This window comes from Anabrus simplex, chromosome 2 (genome assembly GCF_040414725.1).
Source record: "Anabrus simplex isolate iqAnaSimp1 chromosome 2, ASM4041472v1, whole genome shotgun sequence".
Classification (NCBI taxonomy): Eukaryota; Metazoa; Arthropoda; class Insecta; order Orthoptera; family Tettigoniidae; genus Anabrus; species Anabrus simplex.
In genome coordinates, this window is record NC_090266.1 from 712,335,584 (window position 1) to 712,357,918 (window position 22,335).

General features: G+C 40.3%; 1 protein-coding gene across 4 annotated transcripts in view; it reads right to left on the reverse strand.

Annotated features, from left to right (window-relative positions):
• LOC136864397 (vacuolar ATPase assembly integral membrane protein VMA21 homolog) overlaps positions 1-22,335 on the reverse strand; it is a 110,454-nt gene that overhangs the window by 67,307 nt on the left and 20,812 nt on the right. For all 4 annotated transcript variants that reach the window (XR_010859302.2, XR_010859303.2, XM_067141337.2 and 1 more), the window contains exon 2: positions 14,469-14,574. Coding sequence is in view for 2 of the 4 variants with exons in the window: in XM_067141337.2 (XP_066997438.1) it covers positions 14,469-14,574 (106 nt within the window). In the remaining 2 variants the exon portion in view is untranslated. The remainder of the gene's footprint in view (positions 1-14,468; positions 14,575-22,335) is intronic.

A 22,335-nucleotide genomic window follows, 5' to 3' on the forward strand; every position in this document is an offset into this window, starting at 1 on the left:
TGAGAGCCCGAATCATTTACGGCGGCTCATCACGGAAGCCTGCAGGCAGATTCCACCACATATGTTGCAGCAAGCAAGAATGTCTCTCCTCCACCGTGCTCAGATGTGCATTAATGAAGCAGGTGGTCATTTTGAACATTTGCTTCATTAATCGAATGGCCATGCATAAGCCCATCGTACCGCTGTCGGTACAATCTCACTTTATTGCAAAGAGCTCTTTTAAGAGCTCCTTAAAAAACAAACATAGCTGAGTACCTGCAATATGAGAACTGATCATGATTTAGATTTGTCGTCAACAACACGACTCTCACGAACATCAACAACGCAATAAAAATATTCGTCGTACACAGGACTCGAACCGCCTACTAACGAACACCGGTACTCTCCTCTAACTTTTAGCAAGCTCGGCTATCACGGGTTGCTGTTTAACGCTGTTGTGTTGCTGCTACTTCTAGTCATTCACCAATAATATTCTCTGTACAGGACGTTTCTGCGACACATAATTTTCACGATTCTTTACCATCAATCGGTATTTTATCATTAATGCTGATTTGCTTGACACGAATAAACGAATTATGGAAAGCGTTGTTAGAGCAGACATTGTAGTGAGTAGTCAAGGTCAATATTTTTAGGTTCGACTATAATCTGCGGGTTGCATAAAACTGCGTGAATAGGGGCAGCTGTACCACCCGGTATATGCTTTATATTAATGTTTATTGAACAAAAAGTATATCCCCTTGAAGACTGAATGTAAACCATGTCTCTGAAAGAGTTTATTCTCCCCTATTGAAAAAATTGATCATATGGAGTCAGAATCATTTTAATTTAAATGCTTCAAATTGTTAGCATAAAGGCTAACGAGTGAAATTTATGAAATCCTGGAGGCAGGTGCAAATGGCACATATAACAGACATTTCTGAAACAAAATTTGAAATTGCTGCTTCTAAAATAAAACTTAAAAATAAAGTAAAAATGCAAACTTCTACAGCCAAAAAGCATATTGTCACTTTTAATTTTACTCTTGCTGCTATAGAATCCCATATTCGCTCATAAATTCTGCGATTGCTGGATATGCATTGTTATAATTCCCAATACATGCCAAAATCTGCACGTGTCTCAAGCAAGCCTTGTATTCCTTTGGATACTCCAACACGAGCTCAGAAAGAAGAATAAATGAAGCTACACGAGTATCCTTTCATTGTAAACATTCTCTAATCCAAAATCTTCTACTCGACTCTTCAATGATATTTTCAAACTCACCACATGTACTGTAATTCTAGTAATATTTTGCACTATACATTGCCTATGGGCCATTTTGATGACACATGCATAGAAACACTAGAAGAACACTACATAACACTAGCCAGGAACATTATATAATTTTTCCTCCAGTAAAAGAGTTAAGAGGCAATCTTACCTAACTTAGGTGTGCTGAGTTCAAATCTGCTTTCTGTTTTTCTGTAATATGCAAGGATTTTTTACAGTAGCCTCAATCATTTCCTTATGATTTTGATCACATTTCACTCAATTTTGACATGCCTAGAAGATCTGCAAATAAATCTCTATATATAAAATAACTTTTCCTGACTAACTGACTGACTGACTGATTCATCATTGCCAAGAAAAAACTACTGGACATAAAGAAATGAAATTTTGAGGATACATTCATATTACAATGTAGGTGCTCGCTAAGGGAGGATTTTTGGATATTCTGTCGCTAAGGGGATGAAAAGGGAGTTGAATTTTTAAAATGAGTATCTATATCTCGAAAACTGAACAGCTTAAAGACATAAACATTGGTATTTGGAATCTCCTTTAAAAATAAATACTTTTTTTTTACGGAAAATCCTGTTAAGGGGGGTGAAAAATGGGTTGAATACCTTTCATGTGGATACTTATATCTCAAAAACTGAAAATGTTACAGTCATGAAAATTGGTATTTGGAATCTAATTTAAAAATAAACACTTTTTTTTGTTTTTTTGTTTTGTTTTGGAAAATCTACTTAAGGGGTGGCAAATAGGAGTGACAAACGGGCTGAATTCTTAAACTGAGTGTATCTCAAAAATGTAACATATTACAGATGTGAAAACTGGTATCTGGAATCTGCTGCAAAAGTAAAGGAACACACATAATTTGCTCTCTGAAAATTCACTTAAGGGGAAGTGTTAAAGGGGGTAATTTTTTAAAATGAGCATTTATACAGTATATATCAAAAACTGAACACGTTACAGACGTGAAAATTGATATTTTTAATCTCTTTTAAAAATAAAAGTAACACGTATTTGTTTGTTTTCGGAAAAAAATACTTCAATGCAATTAAGGGTGGGTAAATGAATTGAAAAATGAGTTTAATTATTTGTATGAGGATTCTTATAGCTCAAAAACGAAGGATGTTACGGACGTGAAAACTGATATTTGGAATCTCCTTCAAAAATAAACTTGCATTTTTTGTTTAGGAGGGGGAGGGCAACAACTGAAGGAGGGGTTTAAAAAGAGTTGAATTCTTTTTATGATGATACAAATAAGAAGTGGACTTAAAAAAATACACCCCCAAGGGGTTTTGACTGGGGGATGAGGAATGATGACAAAAATATACGTCTATAAGAAACCGTTTGAATTACGAAGTTAAAATGTCAAATGATATCCTAGGTGTTAAATAACAGAAGGTTTGAAACAAATTTACACCTCAGAGGGTTAATTGGGGGTTAAGATCCGAAAAGAAATACAGCAGAAACCCGTTTACCTGCGTTTTTTCGGATGACACATGGTAAATATTTTCGGAAGTTAAATGTCAAAATAAAAATGCATAAACTCTGTTCAGCAAAGGTGCATACTGTACATTAACAGTAAAATGTTAACATAATGTCACTGTATAAAATCAGTGATTTTCTTCTGAATTTTCTTGGTGCAGTGCTGTCGTGCAGCTATGTCGCACCACCGTTTAATCAACAATACATCAAATGGTGTAGATTCATTGCTTTGTTCAACAAAGTGCAAAGCAATCTGAAATAATGAAACATTTTTTGTTACAACTGAACTGAATACTGTGTACAGTAATTTTATTACAGTACTGTAATTAAAGCGTGTGGTACTGTATTTTAATAAAAATTCGAAATCAATCTTACCTTCAATGCATTAAATCCATCATCTAATGTAACTCGATTCTCAGAACGGCTATTGTCAGGTCGGAGTCGTCTGCATAATCTTCATGACGAATAATACAGTAATAACAATGATAATAATTCCTGCTTGTTCAAGAAAAAATGTACCATGGAACGAACTAGAGGATAAGAAACTGTTTTGTTTTTTGCTACACGTGCACTCTGGCATGTCATAATATAAAAAAAGGGTTTGCCTAGTAGCTCTCAGCACATATAGCAAGAGAATTACTTATATCGACGGCTAAGAATGAGAGGGTAAAAACAAAGTATTAAAATACAGTTTTGCCAGACCATTTAGGTTAAGCTGGGTTCCGGTTAAGCGAGGTTCTACTGTATATTAATTATTCCTCCAAAATGGTTTAATGTATGAAGACAAAATTCCAAATAGCGGTATATATTTTAAATCCTAGGTGTGAAATAGGAAATATGTTTAAACATTCCACCGCTAAAGTATCAAATGAACTAAGCTCCGTAAACTAAATTATTCATCCCTCCAAACCTGTCTGGCGTACAAAGTTGTGATGATGATGCTTGTTGTTTTAAGGGGCCTAACATCGAAGGTCATCGGCCCCTAATGGAACGAGATGGACGACACGATATATGATAGTTAAAATTTTAAAATGTAAACACAGACTAGAGTTAAAAAAATCGTGATGAAGAAAATGAGTATGAGATTAAAACAATCAGTGGATCTAAATTGTAATGTCTTATTTCTAATAAAATAAGAGAAAATACAGGAAACAAAGGAATAGGGCATTGCCTGGTAGTACAGATATATACAGGGTGAAGCGAAATTCGCGCACTCGGGGGTTGCAGCGCGACTCCTCACATGCCAGCAATACAAAAATGTCTGTCACAAAAGTTTGTCCTGCGAATATATCCGGGAGAAAAAGGACGTTGAAGAGTGACAATCTAGCAACACTGTAATCACATGTAGGGTAACTACCTCTGTCAGCATGTATTAGTCGTGCTGTACAGTTAGTGCAGTGGATAGAGTTTTGGGTTAGCATGCAGGAGGTCGAGGGGTTGATCCTGGTTTGAGGCGTATGTTTTTTATTTTGTAAATGTAGTCGAGGTGGAATGGTATCTGGCATCGTAATCGTCAACAGCGATTGCAGTGGATCCTCTAAAAACCATTTGCACTTGCATAGTGCAATCCTAGAAATGCATGAACATTCGTTTTCATTGGTCAGCTTTGAAAGACGCCCTTTTCACGTCGTGGGTGTGAATTTATTCGCACCACTTCATCTACCAGAAGCGTTACAACATGTTCAGCCTTACTAAATTCTGTAAATGTAGGATACATGTGACCTCAGAAACGGTGTCTGTATTACAGTATGCAATGTCCGATGGAAATTAGCAAATAAAAAGTGTGCCTCAACCCACGATCGAACCCTCGACCTTCTGCATGCTAACCCAAAACTATATCCACTGCACCAACTGTACACCACGCATAATATGTGCTGACAGAGGTAGTTACCCTACATGTGGTTACAGTGTAGCCAGATTGCCACTCTTCAACGTTCTTTTCCTGCCGGATATACTCGCAGGACGAACTTTCGTGAGACACATTTTTTTATTGCTAGCACGTGAGGAGTTGTGCTGCGATGCCCGAGTGCGCGAATTTCGCTTCACCCTGTATACATAATTTACATTAGACGTTAAATAACACATTAAAATATGCAACACAAACTAAAATTAAGTCAGTGGGATAAAAGCGCAATTAACACAAATACACTAGGACAAAGGACATCATTACACATGATAAAACAGACCACTATCCCTCATAAAGCAGATGACGATGGTCTGCTGACTGCTTATCATCTCGCAAGATAAGGGAGATTGTACTCGGGAGGTTAAAACTACGGCGCAGATCGACCAAGTCCACACACTCCATAAGGATGTGTACCACGGTAAGATGATGGCTGCAAGTAAACACCGGATGGGGTTCTCCTTTCAATAAATCGGAGTGAGTCAGGATACCGTGGCCAATCCGAAGATGACATAATACCACTGCTTCCCTCCGCGAAGCCCGAAGGGAAGCCCTCCATACCTTCGATGTTCCTTTTATCGCTCTCAGCTTATTTGGAAGTGGAATGACCTGCCACTCCATCTCCCAATGGGACATAAACCAGATGTCTCAGCTGAGTGCAAATATCACTTGCTGGAACCTTGAAAGGCAACGGGGGCAGTGTATCTGCCTCCTTGGCAGCCTTATCTGCTAATTCATTTCCCTCTACATCCATGTGGTTTGGGAGCCACATAAACGTGATTCTTGTACCGGCATCCGAACAACCAGCCAGTAGTTCCTGGACTCGCTGTACCAGAGGGTGCCAAGGGAAACAAGTATCAATAGACTGTAGCAAGTTCCAGGAGTCAGTACACAGAAGAAAGTGTCGGCGCTCATCGAACAGTGCGTACCGCAGAGCTTCACAGATGGCATAGAGCTCTGCTGTGTACACACTACAGGTTTCCGGGAGAGCAAAAAGAAACCTATCATTGTCGACAACGAACGCACAGCCCACCTTCATTTCTATCCTTGAACCATCCGTGTAGATGATGACTGAACCTGGATATCGGCCAACAACGGACAAGAAGAGCCTCCGATAAATTGAAGGGTCCATGTTTTCCTTCGGGCCAGTGTGCATATCCAGGATTATTTCAGGACGTCGTACTACCCATGGAGTACCCCACTTGGTTGTCTGACAAGGCAAGGAACCGAAGGTACGTGAAACAATCTGAAACTGCTATCCAAGCGTATTCCAACCAGCCGTGTTGCTCGAGGACAAGCAGCGTACAGCAAACGGTTGCCACTGTTGAACACGCAAGGATAGCCTGGATGAAGTGGCACCTGTCGCAAATTTGCAGCATACGAAAATAGGAGCTGCTGGCGCCTCAGGTGAAAAGGCAGCACACCAGACTCAGCGAGCAGGCTGGCAATGGGGCTTGTACAAAAAGTTTCCGTAGCCAACCTAACCCCACTGTGGTGGATGCTTTTCAGCTTCGCAAGAACGCTTGGTCTTGCTGAGCCATATGCTGAACTGTCGTAGTTTACTCGGGATAAAATATGCGCCCTATAGAATCGTAGGAGCACCGTGTGGTCAGCACCCAAATTAGTGCTGCTAACAAACTTCATTCAGCTTCTTAGTGCATTGCACTTTTAACCGCTGCACGTGTGGTTCCCACGATAATTTGCTATTGAAAAGGAACCCAAGAAATCGGTAAGTGTCAACAAATGGAAGAAAGACATATCCTAAATAAAGCTCAGGTTGTGGATGAAGAGTACGGAGCCGACAAAAGTGGACAACGGAGGACTTTGCGGTGGAAAACCTAAAGCCATGTTCTAAGGCCCACTGTTCCACTCTCCTAATAGCTTGCTGTAATTGTTGCTCTGCGACTGCCATATTACATGAGCTATACTGCAGAGCAAAATCGTCCACATAGAGCGACGGTATTACTGCTGAACCAGCAGCAGCAACAATACTGTTTAGGGCAATCGCGAACAGAGTGTCACTAAGGACCGATCACTGTGGAACCCCATTTTCCTGAACGTGGTATTGCGAATATGTCCTCCCTACTCGGACGTGGAATAGATGGAGGGACAAAAAATTTGCAATAAATACCGGCAAGTTACCTCAGAATCTCTATTGACGCAGGACTGAAAGGATACCATATCGCCATGTGGTGTCATAGGCCTGTCGAAGAAAACAGCTACCAAATGCTGTTTGTGTAGAAATGCATCCTGGATAGAGCTCTCCAGGCATACCAAGTGGTCACTGGTCGAGCAAGCGGCTCGAAAACCACAATGGTACTCTGACAAGAGTCCTTGTTTCTCCAGACGCCACACAAGTCTGCGATTTACCATCCTCTCAAATAGTTTACACAGGCAGTTTGTAAGACAAATTGGTCTGTAACTTCCTGCATACTTAGGATCTTTGTTAGGCTTGAGGACAGGAATGACTATGCCCTCTCGCCACTGAGACGGAAAATCACCCTCTATCCAGATTCGGTTGAACACACGAAGGAGATGTAGTAGACTATCATCACTAAGGTGTTTCAACATCCAGTTATCCTCAAGTTAATCGTATACACCTTCGATGTGTCGACTGAAAAGAATCGATTTAACCAGTTTGAAATCTTGCCCGTCCGTTCTGGTTGCAACCAGGAACCTACGGAAGCTGGAACCCAGCCCAATACGCTGCGCTTGTTCCCAAGGGGTTGCCCCCCTTAGGGAATCAAACGTTAAAGACTCGGGTAGCGAACTACCCGAGGTGGCAGGCGGAAGTTGTTTCGATGCCATGCCTGAAATCATCCTTCCCGAATGCCACCAACTCCGATCAGGGGTCTCTGTAGCCGAACCAAGAAGCCCAGGCAACACCCACCTGGTCATAGCCGGTAATGCCCAGGGTCCGATATTGGACGATGGCTGATACGGGAGAACTGAGGCAATGAGTACTAGGACTCCTTTCCTCCAGTCACCCGCAATAGCATGGACCCCATAGCATGTACAGAGCACTAAATATAAGTAAAAACAAATAAAAATAATTAATAAGAATATGTCCTTCTGGCATTCGGCTGTGCAGACACCTGTGTTGTCAGGTGGATACTACTGCCCGGGTACATGACATTCCCACCCGCCGCTTCCTGTGTGGTTACTGACACGGGCTTTCGAGCGTAGTCGCACACGTAGGAGATCCACCTCCTAGCAGCACACACATCAAAAATTTTGAAACGGCCTACAACTGACTCTCGGAAAAACAATAAAAAATAACGAGGGGACCATGGCCACATGACCGTTTTAGTCGCCTTCTACAAAAGGCAGGGATTACCAGTGGATGTATTCAGCCTCTCCTGTCCACAGGAGGTCCAACACATTATACCAAACCGCAATCCATGTCCGCGCCTAGGTCGCCCCCTTTTTGTTGCCTCTTATGACAGGCAGGGGATACTGCGGGTGTATTCTTCATGTGCGTCCCCCTCCCGCAGGGGGTGTACAAACTTGTAATTTTACGAGAAGGGTCTTCCAAGTCCTAGGTGTAAAATACGATACACTTCAAAAAATTTCTCCCCTATGAGGTTTAGATGGTAGTTGACACTCAAAGCGGTTGTCTTCTATATCCTAGATGTTAATAAATATTTCAAAACATTCACCCATTAAAAAAGTATTAATTCCTCCATTACTGTTCCAAGTAAAATTTCAAAATTTCACAGGTTGGTCGCTTTTGTCCTAGATATTAAATCAGATATGGTTTGAAACATTCAAATTCTTTCGTACGGCTTTCAAGTGAGTGGCAGATTATAAAATAAATAATCATTCCCCCCAAACCATTTGACGTACGAACTAAGGACGTATTTTACAGGCTCAGCAGACAGTGGACTCTCCAAAATGTAAAACTTTGAATAATAACTTTCATTCAAAAGCCATAGCAAAGCACGGGTATCTTGCTAGTTATTTTATAAGCGAACATTAATAAAACTCATGTGCTAATTTCAATTCTGCTTTCCGTTTGTTCATATCACTTAAGGATGTTTCACAACAAAAAATGTCTGAGATGTGATTTGAAATAATTTTAACACACTGAATACAATGCCAGAGTTCACTTTTCTTACAGTACACAAAACAAATGTCATAAAAGTGCATTGTAAAGAACAATCTTGTACAACTTAAAACAGACTACCTACATACCTTTACAAAGCACCACTTGAAGAAAATATCTTTTTTCTTTGCCTGGAAGGTGGGTTGTGTTGATTGATGTTTATAGCCTTGCGTAGTTTCCCTTTTCAAGTAACAGCAGTAGTCAGTGAACATCGCTACGTTCCACTGTCCCTGGTATCTCCTTTCTGTTTCCTTTATCATTGGTGAAATCTATCACCTAACTCATCACTTAGGACTCCCAAATTGTCAGGGAAGTAGTCCAGATGATTGTTCAAGAAATAGAGTTTTTAACTCATGTTTCAGGCAACAGCCTGAAATTGTTTCAACACATGTTTCAAATTGTCTTATAGTCCACGTCTTTTACGTTTCCCAAAAATTTATCAATTACTTCTCTGAAAGAACACCATGCCTGATGTCCAGCATCGTTCATAGTACCCAAAAATGCAGTGTCCTTCATAAGGAGCCCTAATCTGTGGTCAATTGAATATTCCGTTTTACCTTAGCCTCTGACAAGAGTAGAATTCTTTAGTTTAAATACTCACAGCACGTATGACTTTTGTCCAGCGCTTTTACAAATAGCACGAATCACACTTTTCTCTCCAGGAGTTAAATTTTCCCTCTTAGGCCACTATTTCCTTGTCTAATGATTATCTCTACTACCATCACAATGACACAAAAGGCAAGGAAACTTTGTGTAACCTGCTTGTTAGCCAAACAAGATAGCAGTTACCTTTAGGTCTCCATACAATAGCCACCAATGTTCCTGGTAGTTCATTTTTTCTAGAATCAGCTGAAAACTTTCTTAAGTTCCTTTGAGAAAAACATAATACCCAATGGGAAATGAAGGAAATTTGCTTCTGTTATGTAGTAACACTGCTTTCAGGCTTCTCTTTGATGCATTGATTAATAAATGCATCATTACTATCACAGTTTTCACCACCATACTGAAGAATTAAATTTGATATGTCACAACAATAAACTACTGTACCTGTTTTTCCACTTCGAAAAACTTATGGAATTCTTCCTTTCAGTTCTTGTACCAACTGAAGACCACTCTTGGTGGGATTTTTTTTTTCAATTTTGATCCTGCAATCCCACTCTTTTCCTTGGTAAGACCAAAGTCAAACATGAAATCGTACAGCTCTGGCTGGGTAACAAGCTGTGGTTTGTCTTCTGAAATGAGGGGGAGAAATCCTCATCCACGTCAAAACGTTCTATAGCATCACATGAACATTACAGCTCCATGTCCTCTAGTTGCTTTGGTGGCACTGGGAACAGGAATACAGTATCTGGCCTGTGTGGCAGAGGCCTAATAGACGATTCTAAGCCTACAGGATATTTTATTTTCGATTTATTAACTTCGTTGTATCCGGATATATTGCACAGACAGAAATAGCTAACATCATGATTTTTTGGTCCACGTCAAATCATGGGAATTCCGAACGGCATGGATTTCTGTTTTCTACCAAACCAGTCTTAGTCCTTCAAAGCATGTTTTACATATATTATGCAGCACCCATTTTTTGTCTTATCTCCAAGCTTTACTTTGAAATATGTAACGCACACTTTCTTAATAAAGTGTGTAATATTATGTTTCTGCCTCCGTAACAAGTATGAACCACACACACAACAGAAATTATTCGGGTTGTTCACACATTGCCTACTTGGTGCTGCAGAGACTGAAGCCACATTATATTAACATATCTCTATAGACATCACTAAGACATTTTACACTCTGACAACAATGAGAAAGAGAGCCAACTGAAGACTATGGTGATACTATGCTAAGATACATTTATCTAAAGGCTGAGTTTATCTTTTCTGTCCTCAGGTATTTTTATGAGTTGACATGTAATGGCACTCTCCTCTTCAGTGCTATCAATGATGACATAATTATTACTTCCCTTCAACGTGTTGGTCTTGTGTTGTCAAATCACCCAACCCTCCGAGAAGTTTTAACATAGGTGTGCAAAGATAAAGAACTGAAGGTGAAACAGGTGTTTAGTTTCACGAAAATATTCTCCGCGAAGGTTAACGTTTTTCCTATTTGTTATTACATAATACACTACAAAGTTTCAAAGCATTCAATAAATCCAATATAACATTCAGGTTGTATTTTATTTTCACCTAGGGGTGCTAGGGATGTCATAACCCTCGTAGTATTTTTTTTTTCCAGATAGTAGGTCATAATATTATGTATTCCACAAATTGTTATGACTGGCAATTTCCTTTTGTATGTGATAAAATTATTTTCATATTTCCATAAATTTGCATACCAGTAATATAAGAATTTTAGGATATCTTGTTAATGTTACATGATAAAGCATTTGTTTTTTTGTTTTTCCCACAGAATTCTACATACTAATATTAGTGTGCGATGCCTGGTAAAAAATTTTGAAACACAATGAAATGAATTAAAATTTCCCTTAAATTTACATTAAATCTCAACATCGATATATATATATATAATTACATATCTGCCTGCTGTCATTTCTTGATGGATACAGTACTTTTGCATACATCTCTTGGCACAGGCCAGAGTAAAGTGTAGCTTCCACCAAAGTCCCAGTCAACATCCATGGCTGTGACAATATGGAAGCTGCTGGTGTATGGGTAGTGCTGAGTAATGACATTCGGAGCATAACTAGTGCATCTGGGTGTTATGAAAGGTGCTGCTCATAGGGTCAGTCGTGCTGCAATAGTACTTTCTGACCCAGTGAGGAAAGCAATGGCAAACTACCTCACTCCTCGTCTTGCCTAGTACACCTCATTTTGGTGCTGCCATTGGTTTTTGGGGTTTCCTTATAACTGCATAACCTTTGGTGGTGCTATTTGAGGATCCAACCAGCCTCTGGGCTGATGACCTACCAGACAGATAATTACATAAAATCTGTACATGTTACGGCAAAACGGATGGTGTTTTCGAAATCGGCACATTGTTTTCCATGTGAACCACCTATCTTCACTAAAACCGACAAATCACTGAAGGCTAGTGTAATTTTCACTATTTGAATGACAGATTCCCTTTACTTGCTCAAGTAACTTGAACAGCTACTTGACCCATTAACAATGATGATGATGATGATGATGATGATTATGGTGATGATGCTTGTTGTTTAAAAGGACCTAACATCTAGGTCAACGGTCCCTAATGGTACAAAATGAGACGAAACATAATGACAATTTAAAACTCCACAATCATCCACTGACAAGAATTCAAAATGTGATGATGAAGAATGAATGTATGAATATGAATTTAAAACCATCAATAGATCTGACCCGCAATGCCCCACCTTCTAAAAATCAATATCTTTATCAGGAAACTATCTTGAATCAATAGTAGTACTGAACAAGGGACTGCTTCCAAAGCACAAACCTGAATCGATGATGCTTCTGGTCTAAAAGGGGTCTAAAATCCAGGTCAATGGCCACTCATAAGGGTACGTATCGCTAGTAAAGTAGAACCATGGTATTTTTCAAGTTGCGGTACTGATCAAAAGTAGCGCAGACTCACAGTGTTCCACATATTATGGTACTACTCACAAGTATTGTACTTCGCACAGGTAACGCAGACCTCTGGTGTTTCTCACATAATGGCGCCACTCATAGGCAACGCAAACCCATAGTGTTCCTCACCTAGATGTACTAATCATGGACGCTGGTATTCCCATGGTGTTCCTCATATAGTGGGTACTAATCATAGGCAACGCAGACCCATGGTGTTGCTCATATTGTGCTACTAACCACAGGCAACGCCCAGACCCGTGGTGTCTCACATAAATGGTACTAATCACGGGCAACGTAAGCCCGTGGTGTTCCGCATTTAGTGGTACTAATCACATGTACTGAAAACCCACAACGAACCACTCTCTGCTGCTACTAATCACAAAACTATAGAGAACCTAACATAGTGGTACTACTCACAAGTAAAGGCAACCCATGGCGTTCCCCGGGTGATGGTACTAATCACAAGTAGTTTCATGGTTATGAATCGATCATCCCTTGGTCACCCCTTTTACTCGCCTCTTACGACAGGCAGGGGCTACCGTGGGTGTATTCTTCGCCTGCGTCTCCCATCCACATTAACCCATTAACATTAGACCAGCCTTAAGCATAATCATTTCACCCTTTTTACCTTAAGGTCACTGTATAATAAAATAACTTTAATTGAACTTTACAAGTGGCTATTTTCATTTTGACATATTGAAAATCAATATATTAAAATTTTTACAATTAATTTATTGAGAACCACCTACTCAATACTTTGAAGTCTTTACGACTATGACACAATCATTATATTAAGGTTTAAGCATGTAATGGTACATGTTTCACATGTCATTGCAGGCATCATCAGCCATAAATTCTATAATCTAGGTCAGAGCTCTGAAGTGGGTGTTAAATTAAAACTATTCTTAAAAACTAATTGTTTACAATAATATACATTGACGTATAGGAACAATGTGGTCACATTTGGAATTAAGTTCCCAACTTTTGTCATTTCTTAACATAAACAGTAACAACTTTTCAAAAATCTTCAACTATAAATCTAGCATTAATACTGTACCCCTATCTCAACAGGAGCCCATCGCCTAGCCACACCCCTCCCCCTATGTGTACCAACAGTGATCTTAACACCCCGCCAACAATGACACACCCCAACAATACAAGGAGTAGAGATAAAGCGACTGTCAGACCACCTCACACGAGAAACGCCGCCGGACATCTCTCCTAAAGTCTAAAGGGTAAGTGTCAAGAAGATTAATTCCACTAGTGTAGAATCCCAATGTAGCACTAACAAACCTTTTCGTCTATTTCACAGATTTCAACACTTCACAAGCCGTTACACTTACACATAAACTCCTCTTCAGACTTACACGGATGATAACTTCATAAGCTTCACTACCTAGGCAACATACTGTATACGTAAGAGAAGATGAAATAATTTGCTATTTAAATGAGACCTGACCAAGCATCCTCTACTAGCTATCTTGCCATCTAACCAGCACTCCACTTTGAATATTATTAATAACAGACTCTCGTTAATTAAGAAATGAATTTATTCTATCGAAGATTTTAGCAACCCACAAAGCATTTTAAGCTGAAAATATTGTTCTCCTGTATATACTGAAAAAATCTGTGTAAATATTGAGATTTCATTTTGACTTGAATTATCAACATTATGAATGTTTATTTATATTTTTTATTATATCTCCATTTGATGTGAACATAAATAAGACATCCCATTAGAACTTTAAAACATGTTCAACCAATTCATTCCAAATGTGACCATAATGTTCCTATACATCAATGTATATTATTGTAAACAATTAGTTTTTAATAATAATTTAAATTTATCATCCACTTCAGAGCTCTGACCTAGATTATAGAATTTATGGCTGATGATGCCTGCAATGACAGGTGAAACATGTACCATTATATACTTAAACCTTAATATAATGATTGTATCATAGTCGTAAAGTCTTCAAAGTATTGAATAGGTGGTTCTCAATAAATTAACTGTAAAACTTTTAATTTAATTGAACTTGTCAAAGCATTGCAATTTTAATGACCAGCTATGTATCTAGGAGGTGGAACTATTTTTCACAATACTGGATTGCTTTTCAATATTAAGAATAATTATGTAGCTTACCATCAAAAATGTAATATTTAGCTGTGAAGAATGCCATCACCGGGCTAACGATTATAGCCAAACTGTAGCCCAACACAGTTCTCAGTACATGGCCATCAGGCATCTCCTAAAAATAGATAAACTACATTAAATATCTTGTAAAACAATTAAGCATGCAATCTGCATTAAATAAGAAAACATACTGTAATCCTATAAGAAAAATGTCTCTGAAGTGAAAATTTCAGAAAAGTTTAGATTAGAAAGGGTCAAAACATGATAGGCCTATTTTAAATGTTTCAGTCTTTCAAAATACAAATGTGCAAAACAAGAAACATTTTAATTGCTTTTTTAATTATTTACTTTCATTTTAATTTTAAAAGAAAGTTAATATCTCAATTCTAAGTGGACATTTCATTTTTCCGAGTAATAACACACATTGAAAAAAAAATGAAATGTGAGAAAATGTCACTTAACCCTCACTTACTAAATTATTGCATGACTGACGTTACTAAACGTTCATCTGAGAGACTACGACCATTGTTAACTCAGCAATTCTATATTATGAAATCTAAATTAAACACATATACACGTAGTAATATTGCATCTGTTTCAAAAGATATTCATCCAGTTTTAGCACTTTCATGCATTATCACATTCCTGGCAAACCACTGCTTGATGCTTGACACATATAGCTCACGAACGACGGCAAAAGAACAGAGTCACATGATGCTTTCCTGAGGGACAACAGGCACAAATTTTCCTGTAGTTCTGTGGCATGTTGTCCACAGTTTGTGCTGGTAGCTTTACATTAAGAGTTCACAGGGATCATGTCAAACCTGGCTTATTTATATGCCTTGTGAGCCAGGGCTTCACTACATTCACTGACAGTGTCTTTGCGAAGTGTCTTCTGGACAATGTTTTTTTTTTTTTTTCCAAAGATGTTTGTGACAGTAGATGATGAATGAATTTATTATTGCAATGTTCAGAAGACCATAGAAGACACACATGGGCCAGCATTGTCTAGGTTATCTACTGCTCCCTTGGTAGAATTATAGAACTCAACAATTTCCGGTTTATTTAATTTATGGCCGGTTGTTCATGTGTTGTGGAGAGGAGGAGGACAACTTTGTGTGGCTTTGTCTTGTAGGACACCAAAGACAGTTCTTTACCAAAACAGACCACTGAAGTACCCATCTTCCTCCTATTAGTTACTAAGATTTCAGGAGGAATGTCATGTTTGTTTATCTGTAGCGTTTGAATGACTGTAAGCCTGCATGGCTCCTTCAGGAATTCTGAGGCAAAATACTGACTCACATCAAACATGTACTTTCTTTTTACTCACACAGCATGACAATTTTTATTCCATATTGAGATTATGTATTGGGAATATACATTCTAAAAGGATACTTTCCTCTGAAGCTTAGCAGTTGTTCATTTATCATTATGTAGGATCCCGGTTTGTAGGAGCTGCTGTAACCAGCAACGAAGTCTTCCCATATTCTCCTGATTGGTGCAAATATATCTTCTCTTCTCCTTTCCAGTTTTGTACTTGTTTTGTACTTCTTTTGTCACCTTAAACTGTTTATTAGGAAGTTAGATCTTTCACAGCTCATCACCGAATGGTATCACTCCCTGCTGTGACCAGGAGCAAACATTTCATTACAAAGCAGGTGGTTATCCTTCATTGCAGCTATCAATACCAGAATACCAAAGAGGGCTTTGATTTCACCAAGAGTTGTATCGGACACTGGCATTTTGTTGTAACAATCTCCTGGCTGCAACCTCAACATCGGTATGAATGACTATCTCTTGCAGGGTTCCTTCCGGAAAAAATAAAGGAAATATATCCACAACTCAACCATCAAAAGCCGATGATTCTTTTGGTCCCTGATAAATGTTAATTATATTTCTGGCTGGATCATGAAATCAGGATCATCATCACTGTATGTTAAATCCATATTGTCCTTCTCCAAACTGTCTTCTGCTTCACACCCTGAACTGTTTCCATTAGCATCATTATAATCATCATCATGCAATAACTCCTATATTGCATCAGAATCATCCAATATATTCTGAGGCATCCGAAAGGAAATAGATAATTTCTCGTCGTAAGAACTACCAATAAAAGTATTTAGTTTCATACAGAGGTTTTTAAACTTTTTTACACTCTCGTTACATTCTGAATTTAACGTTAATACTAAACGTTCATACCTAAGATGATGGCGATCCTTCATCAAAAAAACAATCCAGGAGACACCAACAATGACTTATACTTATGCAAGGAAATACCTTGTGTCCCGTTTAATCAGAAACGACATAATTTCAAAACGATGCCAACATACACTGACTGACAGAGCAAATGCAACACCAAGAAGGAGTGGTCAGAACTTTATGCCAATTGCAGGGTAGACTGACGTCACTGAGGTATGCTCATGATGTGAAATGCGCCGCTGTGCTGCGCACGTAGCGAACGATAAATGGGACACGGCGTTGGCGAATGGCCCACTTCGTACCGTGATTTCTCAGCCGACAGTCATTGTAGAACGTGTTGTCGTGTGCCACAGGACACGTGTATAGCTAAGAATTCCAGGCCGCCGTCAACGGAGGCATTTCCAGCAGACAGACGACTTTACGAGGGGTATGGTGATCGGGCTGAGAAGGGCCGGTTGGTCGCTTCGTCAAATCGCAGCCGATACCCATAGGGATGTGTCCACGGTGCAGCGCCTGTGGCGAAGATGGTTGGCGCAGGGACATGTGGCACGTGCGATGGGTCCAGGCGCAGCCCGAGTGACGTCAGCACGCGAGGATCGGCGCATCCGCCGCCAAGCGGTGGCAGCCCCGCACGCCACGTCAACCGCCATTCTTCAGCATGTGCAAGACACCCTGGCTGTTCCAATATCGACCAGAACAATTTCCCGTCGATTGGTTGAAGAAGGCCTGCACTCCCGGCGTCCGCTCAGAAGACTACCATTGACTCCACAGCATAGACGTGCACGCCTGGCATGGTGCCGGGCTAGAGCGACTTGGATGAGGGAATGGCGGACCGTCGTGTTCTCCGATGAGTCACGCTTCTGTTCTGTCAGTGATAGTCACCGCAGACGAGTGTGGCGTCGGCGTGGAGAAAGGTCAAATCCGGCAGTAACTGTGGAGCGCCCTACCGCTAGACAACGCGGCATCATGGTTTGGGGCGCTATTGCGTATGATTCCACGTCACCTCTAGTGCGTATTCAAGGCATGTTAAATGCCCACCGCTACGTGCAGCATGTGCTGCGGCCGGTGGCACTCCCGTACCTTCAGGGGCTGCCCAATGCTCTGTTTCAGCAGGATAATGCCCGCCCACACACTGGTCGCATCTCCCAACAGGCTCTACGAGGTGTACAGATGCTTCCGTGGCCAGCGTACTCTCCGGATCTCTCACCAATCGAACACGTGTGGGATCTCATTGGACGCTGTTTGCAAACTCTGCCTCAGCCTCGTACGGACGACCAACTGTGGCAAATGGTTGACAGATAATGGAGAACCATCCCTCAGGACACCATCCGCACTCTTATTGACTCTGTACCTCGACGTGTTTCTGCGTGCATCGCCGCTCGCGGTGGTCCTACATCCTACTGAGTCGATGCCGTGCGCATTGTGTAACCTGCATATCGGTTTGAAATAAACATCAATTATTCGTCCGTGCCGTCTCTGTTTTTTCCCCAACTTTCATCCCTTTCGAACCACTCCTTCTTGGTGTTGCATTTGCTCTGTCAGTCAGTGTACGTAGTCTCTCAGATGAATGTCCAGTAATTAACCCCTTAATGCCGACCTCCATACAATATGTTGGTTTTATGTTACCTGGTATGTGTACGTTCTGGGATGGCCTTGTTACCTGGCATGTGTTCACTAGGTTGCAGGGCTGTACTTAGCAACACTCTGTTTGGTTCATTGACTGTGACACAATGGATGCTGATTGTGAACAAAGAGTGAATAGTACGTTTTGCATTAAGCTCAGGAAAACCCGTAGTGAAAAGAAGACGATGATTACACAAGCATATGGAGGCGATGCACTATCAAGGAGTCATGTGTTCAAGTGGCACAAAAGATTTTGGGAAGGCATAGATTCAGTGCAAGACGATCCTAGAACTGGCCGCATGTCTAAAGCACATTCCGATGCAAATATGGAGCGTGTAAGGCAGTTATTGCAAGAATACCATCATGTAAGAGTGCGTGCGATATCAGAAGAGGTTAATTTGAATCGTGATGTGTGTCATAAGATTTTACACGACCATTCAGGGAAACTGAAACTGAATGCAAAATTTGTCCCGCACACCCTAACAGATGACCAGAGAGAGGAAAGATGAATTTCTGCGGAACTACTGGATAGAGCCAGACGTGATCCCACATTTTCAACAAAGATTTCTTTTTTCCTAGGGCTTTACGTCGCACAGACATAGATAGGTCTTTTTTTCTTTTTCTTTTTTTTGCTAGTTGATTTACGTCGCACCAACACCACAGATAGGTCTTATGGTGACGATGGGACAGGGAAGGGCTGGGAGTGGGAAGGAAGCAGCCATGGCCTTAATTAAGGTACAGCCCCAGCATTTGCCTGGTGTGAAAATGGGAAACCACGGAAAACCAGCTTCAGGGCTGCCGACAGTGGGGTTCGAACCTACTATCTCCCGAATACTGGATACTGGCTGCACTTAAGCGACTGCAGCTATCGAGCTCGGTACAGATAAGTCTTATGGCGACGATGGGAATGGAAAGGCCTAGGAGTTGGAAGGAAGCGGCCGTGGCCTTAATTAAGGTACAGCCGCAGCATCTGTCTGGTGTGAAAATGGGAAACCACGGAAAACCATCTTTAGGGCTGCCGACAGTGCGATTCAAACCCACTATCTCCCGGATGCAAGCTCATAGCCGCGCGCCTCTACACGCATGGCCAATAATGATTATTGCTGGGGACGAAAGTTGGTGTTACCAGTATGACCCCCACACAAAGTGTCAAAGTGCTGAATAGCGGAGTCCTGGATCAACAGTCTCGAAAAAAGCCAAACGTCAACCTTCGAGAACTAGGACATGTTGATCGCATTCTTTGAATGTAAAGGATTAGTTCACCATGAGTACGTTCCACCAGGTGAAACAGCGAACCAAACTCTTTACATCAAGTCTCGAAACGTTTGCGACAAACAATTCGACGTCGCCGCCCTGATTTGTGGCAGTCTCTGGACTGGTTCTTACCGCATGACACACCTCACACTTCTTTATCTGTTACCGAGTATCTGGCCAGACATTCTGTCACTGTCGTCCCACATCCGCCATATTCACTCGACCTATCGCCTTGCAATGTTGTCTGGATTCCGCGAGTGAAATTGCGACTGAATGGAAAGCTTCATCATGATATCACAGACATCCAACGGACTGTGACACATGAGTTTACAAGCATTGCAGTTGATTTCCCTGCTTGCTTCCAAGACCTCCAGAAACGCTGATAATTGTGTACAGATAGCCATGGGGACTACTTCGACAGGAGCCAAGATCATTACTTAGTAAGCGCAAGTTTTATATTTTTTTACGACCTCAGTCTTGGAACTTTTCTGACAGGTTGTAGCTTGTAAAGTTTTAAAGTTGTCGAGATGGAAATATGTCAAAGAATGCGATCAACATGTCCTTGTTCTCGAAGGCTGACGTTTGGCTTTTTTTGACTGTTGATATGCCTTCCTTATATGTATGAATCCGCCGAAATCAGTGTTTTTTTCTTTCTGAAGTGTTTGAAATAATCTGACCTCTTTCTGCTCGAGAGCATATAGGCTTAAATTTTTGCTGCATTCTAGTAAATGTATGTTTCATTGCAGGACGTTTCTTTATGTAGATTGACAGTATAAATTGCCATCTCTTCACTTATATGAATGTTGACATCATTGGGTGAGAATTTATATAATTCTTTCAATGCCATGAAACCTCTTAGAACTCATAATTACTTGATTTGCTATCACTTTGAAATATGATATTGTGTGGTGCAGAAGCATGACACGGTGCAATTTGAATGAAAGAGAAGTAATTAAGTTCTAATAAATCAGACGATAACTGCACTACACCAGACTGAAATGAGCAAAGTGAGAGTGGACGCATAACAAAAGTAATGGAAGGGCATGGTGCGCATGGCCAAGTAATGGATGGCAAAACATGCCAAATTACAGTATACACCCTCTTCCTCATGAACTAAGCGTCCTATTAACCTGAGATTTGTGGTAAACCAATCTTTGAACTATTGTTCCCGGTTCTTCAGTTCAAAGTTCCCAAGGCAACAATTACCCTAGTTTTCATTGCATTGTGAAACAACTCTGGCAAATACAAGAACATCACTTTCATTCCGTACAAAATGTGGAAGGTATCTTCCTTCATTACTACACTATAAGGTAAATATAAAGTTAATAAATGCATTCTTTTGAGTCTCTACTGTAAACTGCTGTAACAGTGATTCTTTAAAGAGATTGCTGCATTTTCTTAATGCTCACAACTGAATCATCTCCGTCCACTGGGTAAAGCGGCACTCAAATGTTCCCCATCGCTGAGGGGTTAAGGGTTAAAGTTGAGGTACGCATTTATAGTAAAATCGTTTACGTTTCTACTCCTTAAAACCTCCTGCTGCATTGGTGGTGCCTTATTTTTGGTATTTTAGGTCAATTTTGTGCTTCCTCCTGGCACATAGCATCTCCGATATTTTTGCTCTGGAGTACACTGCTTCAAAACCAGATTGAGGTGCTCCTTACATGTGGCACCTAAGTCGGACACTGTCTACTTGCCAGGATTGATTCCAGCCTTCTTCAAGATGTCCAGTTCTGATGAACTGCCATTGTTAACATGGCAAATACGCTGTAATATTCTAAGCTGTAGGTTTTCACATCCTTTGGGCTAAGTTGCCAAATCAAGCCACTGAACAATTCACTAGGATTCTGCGTTTTCCCACGTAAACATTTAACTAAGAATACAATCTGGTTAGTTCTGCCATCTGCTGCCCACCAGGAAGACTAACTTCTGAGCACGAGAAATAAACGGTTCAAACACATCCCGTACTTTGAAAAAATATTGAAACACCAAACAAGAAATGTCAAGCTGTCAAAGTGAAAACTGCAGGAAAACCTGCGCACCAAACATTTAAATTAATACAAATAAGCCAAACAACAAGAAAACATGAATATTCTATGTTTCTGGGAACTAGAGAAAACATGTATATTCTACATGTTTTTGGAAACTAGAGTAAACATGCTTTAATATAGAATAAAAAACATATTTTTGAAAGTGTTCTTGAAAATTACAATAATGGAGGGTCAAGGAATTCCTTAAGGGGGAATTATTTACATCCTTGTCCAACTCGTTGGCTGAATGGTCAGCGTACTAGCCTTCAGTTCAGAGGGTCCCGGGTTCGATTCCCGGCTAGGTCGGGGATTTTAACCTTAATTGGTTAATTCCAATTGCACGGTGGCTGGGTGTATGTGGTGTCTTCATCATCATTTCATCCTCATCACGACGCGCAGGTCACCTACGGGAGTCAAATAGAAAGACCTGCATCTGGCGAGCCGAACCCATCCTGGGATATCCCAGAACTAAAAGCCATACGACATTTCATTTCATTTCATTTCATTTACATCCTTTACTTGTCTGTGTAAAAATCATCTACAGTATGACATGATAAAGCATCCTGTAGAAAAATTTACATGTAGACATTGTAAATATAAAAAATTTACTAGTGCTCAATAACATTGATGACCAACACAAAACATAATTTTGTCATCTGAAACTGTAGTTGATGGCCACTGAAAGTCTTTCATGAAGGGTCGCAGGATTTTTTTTGCTATGTAATGATTTAACGTCGCACTAACACACAGAAAGTTTTTCAGCAACTTGA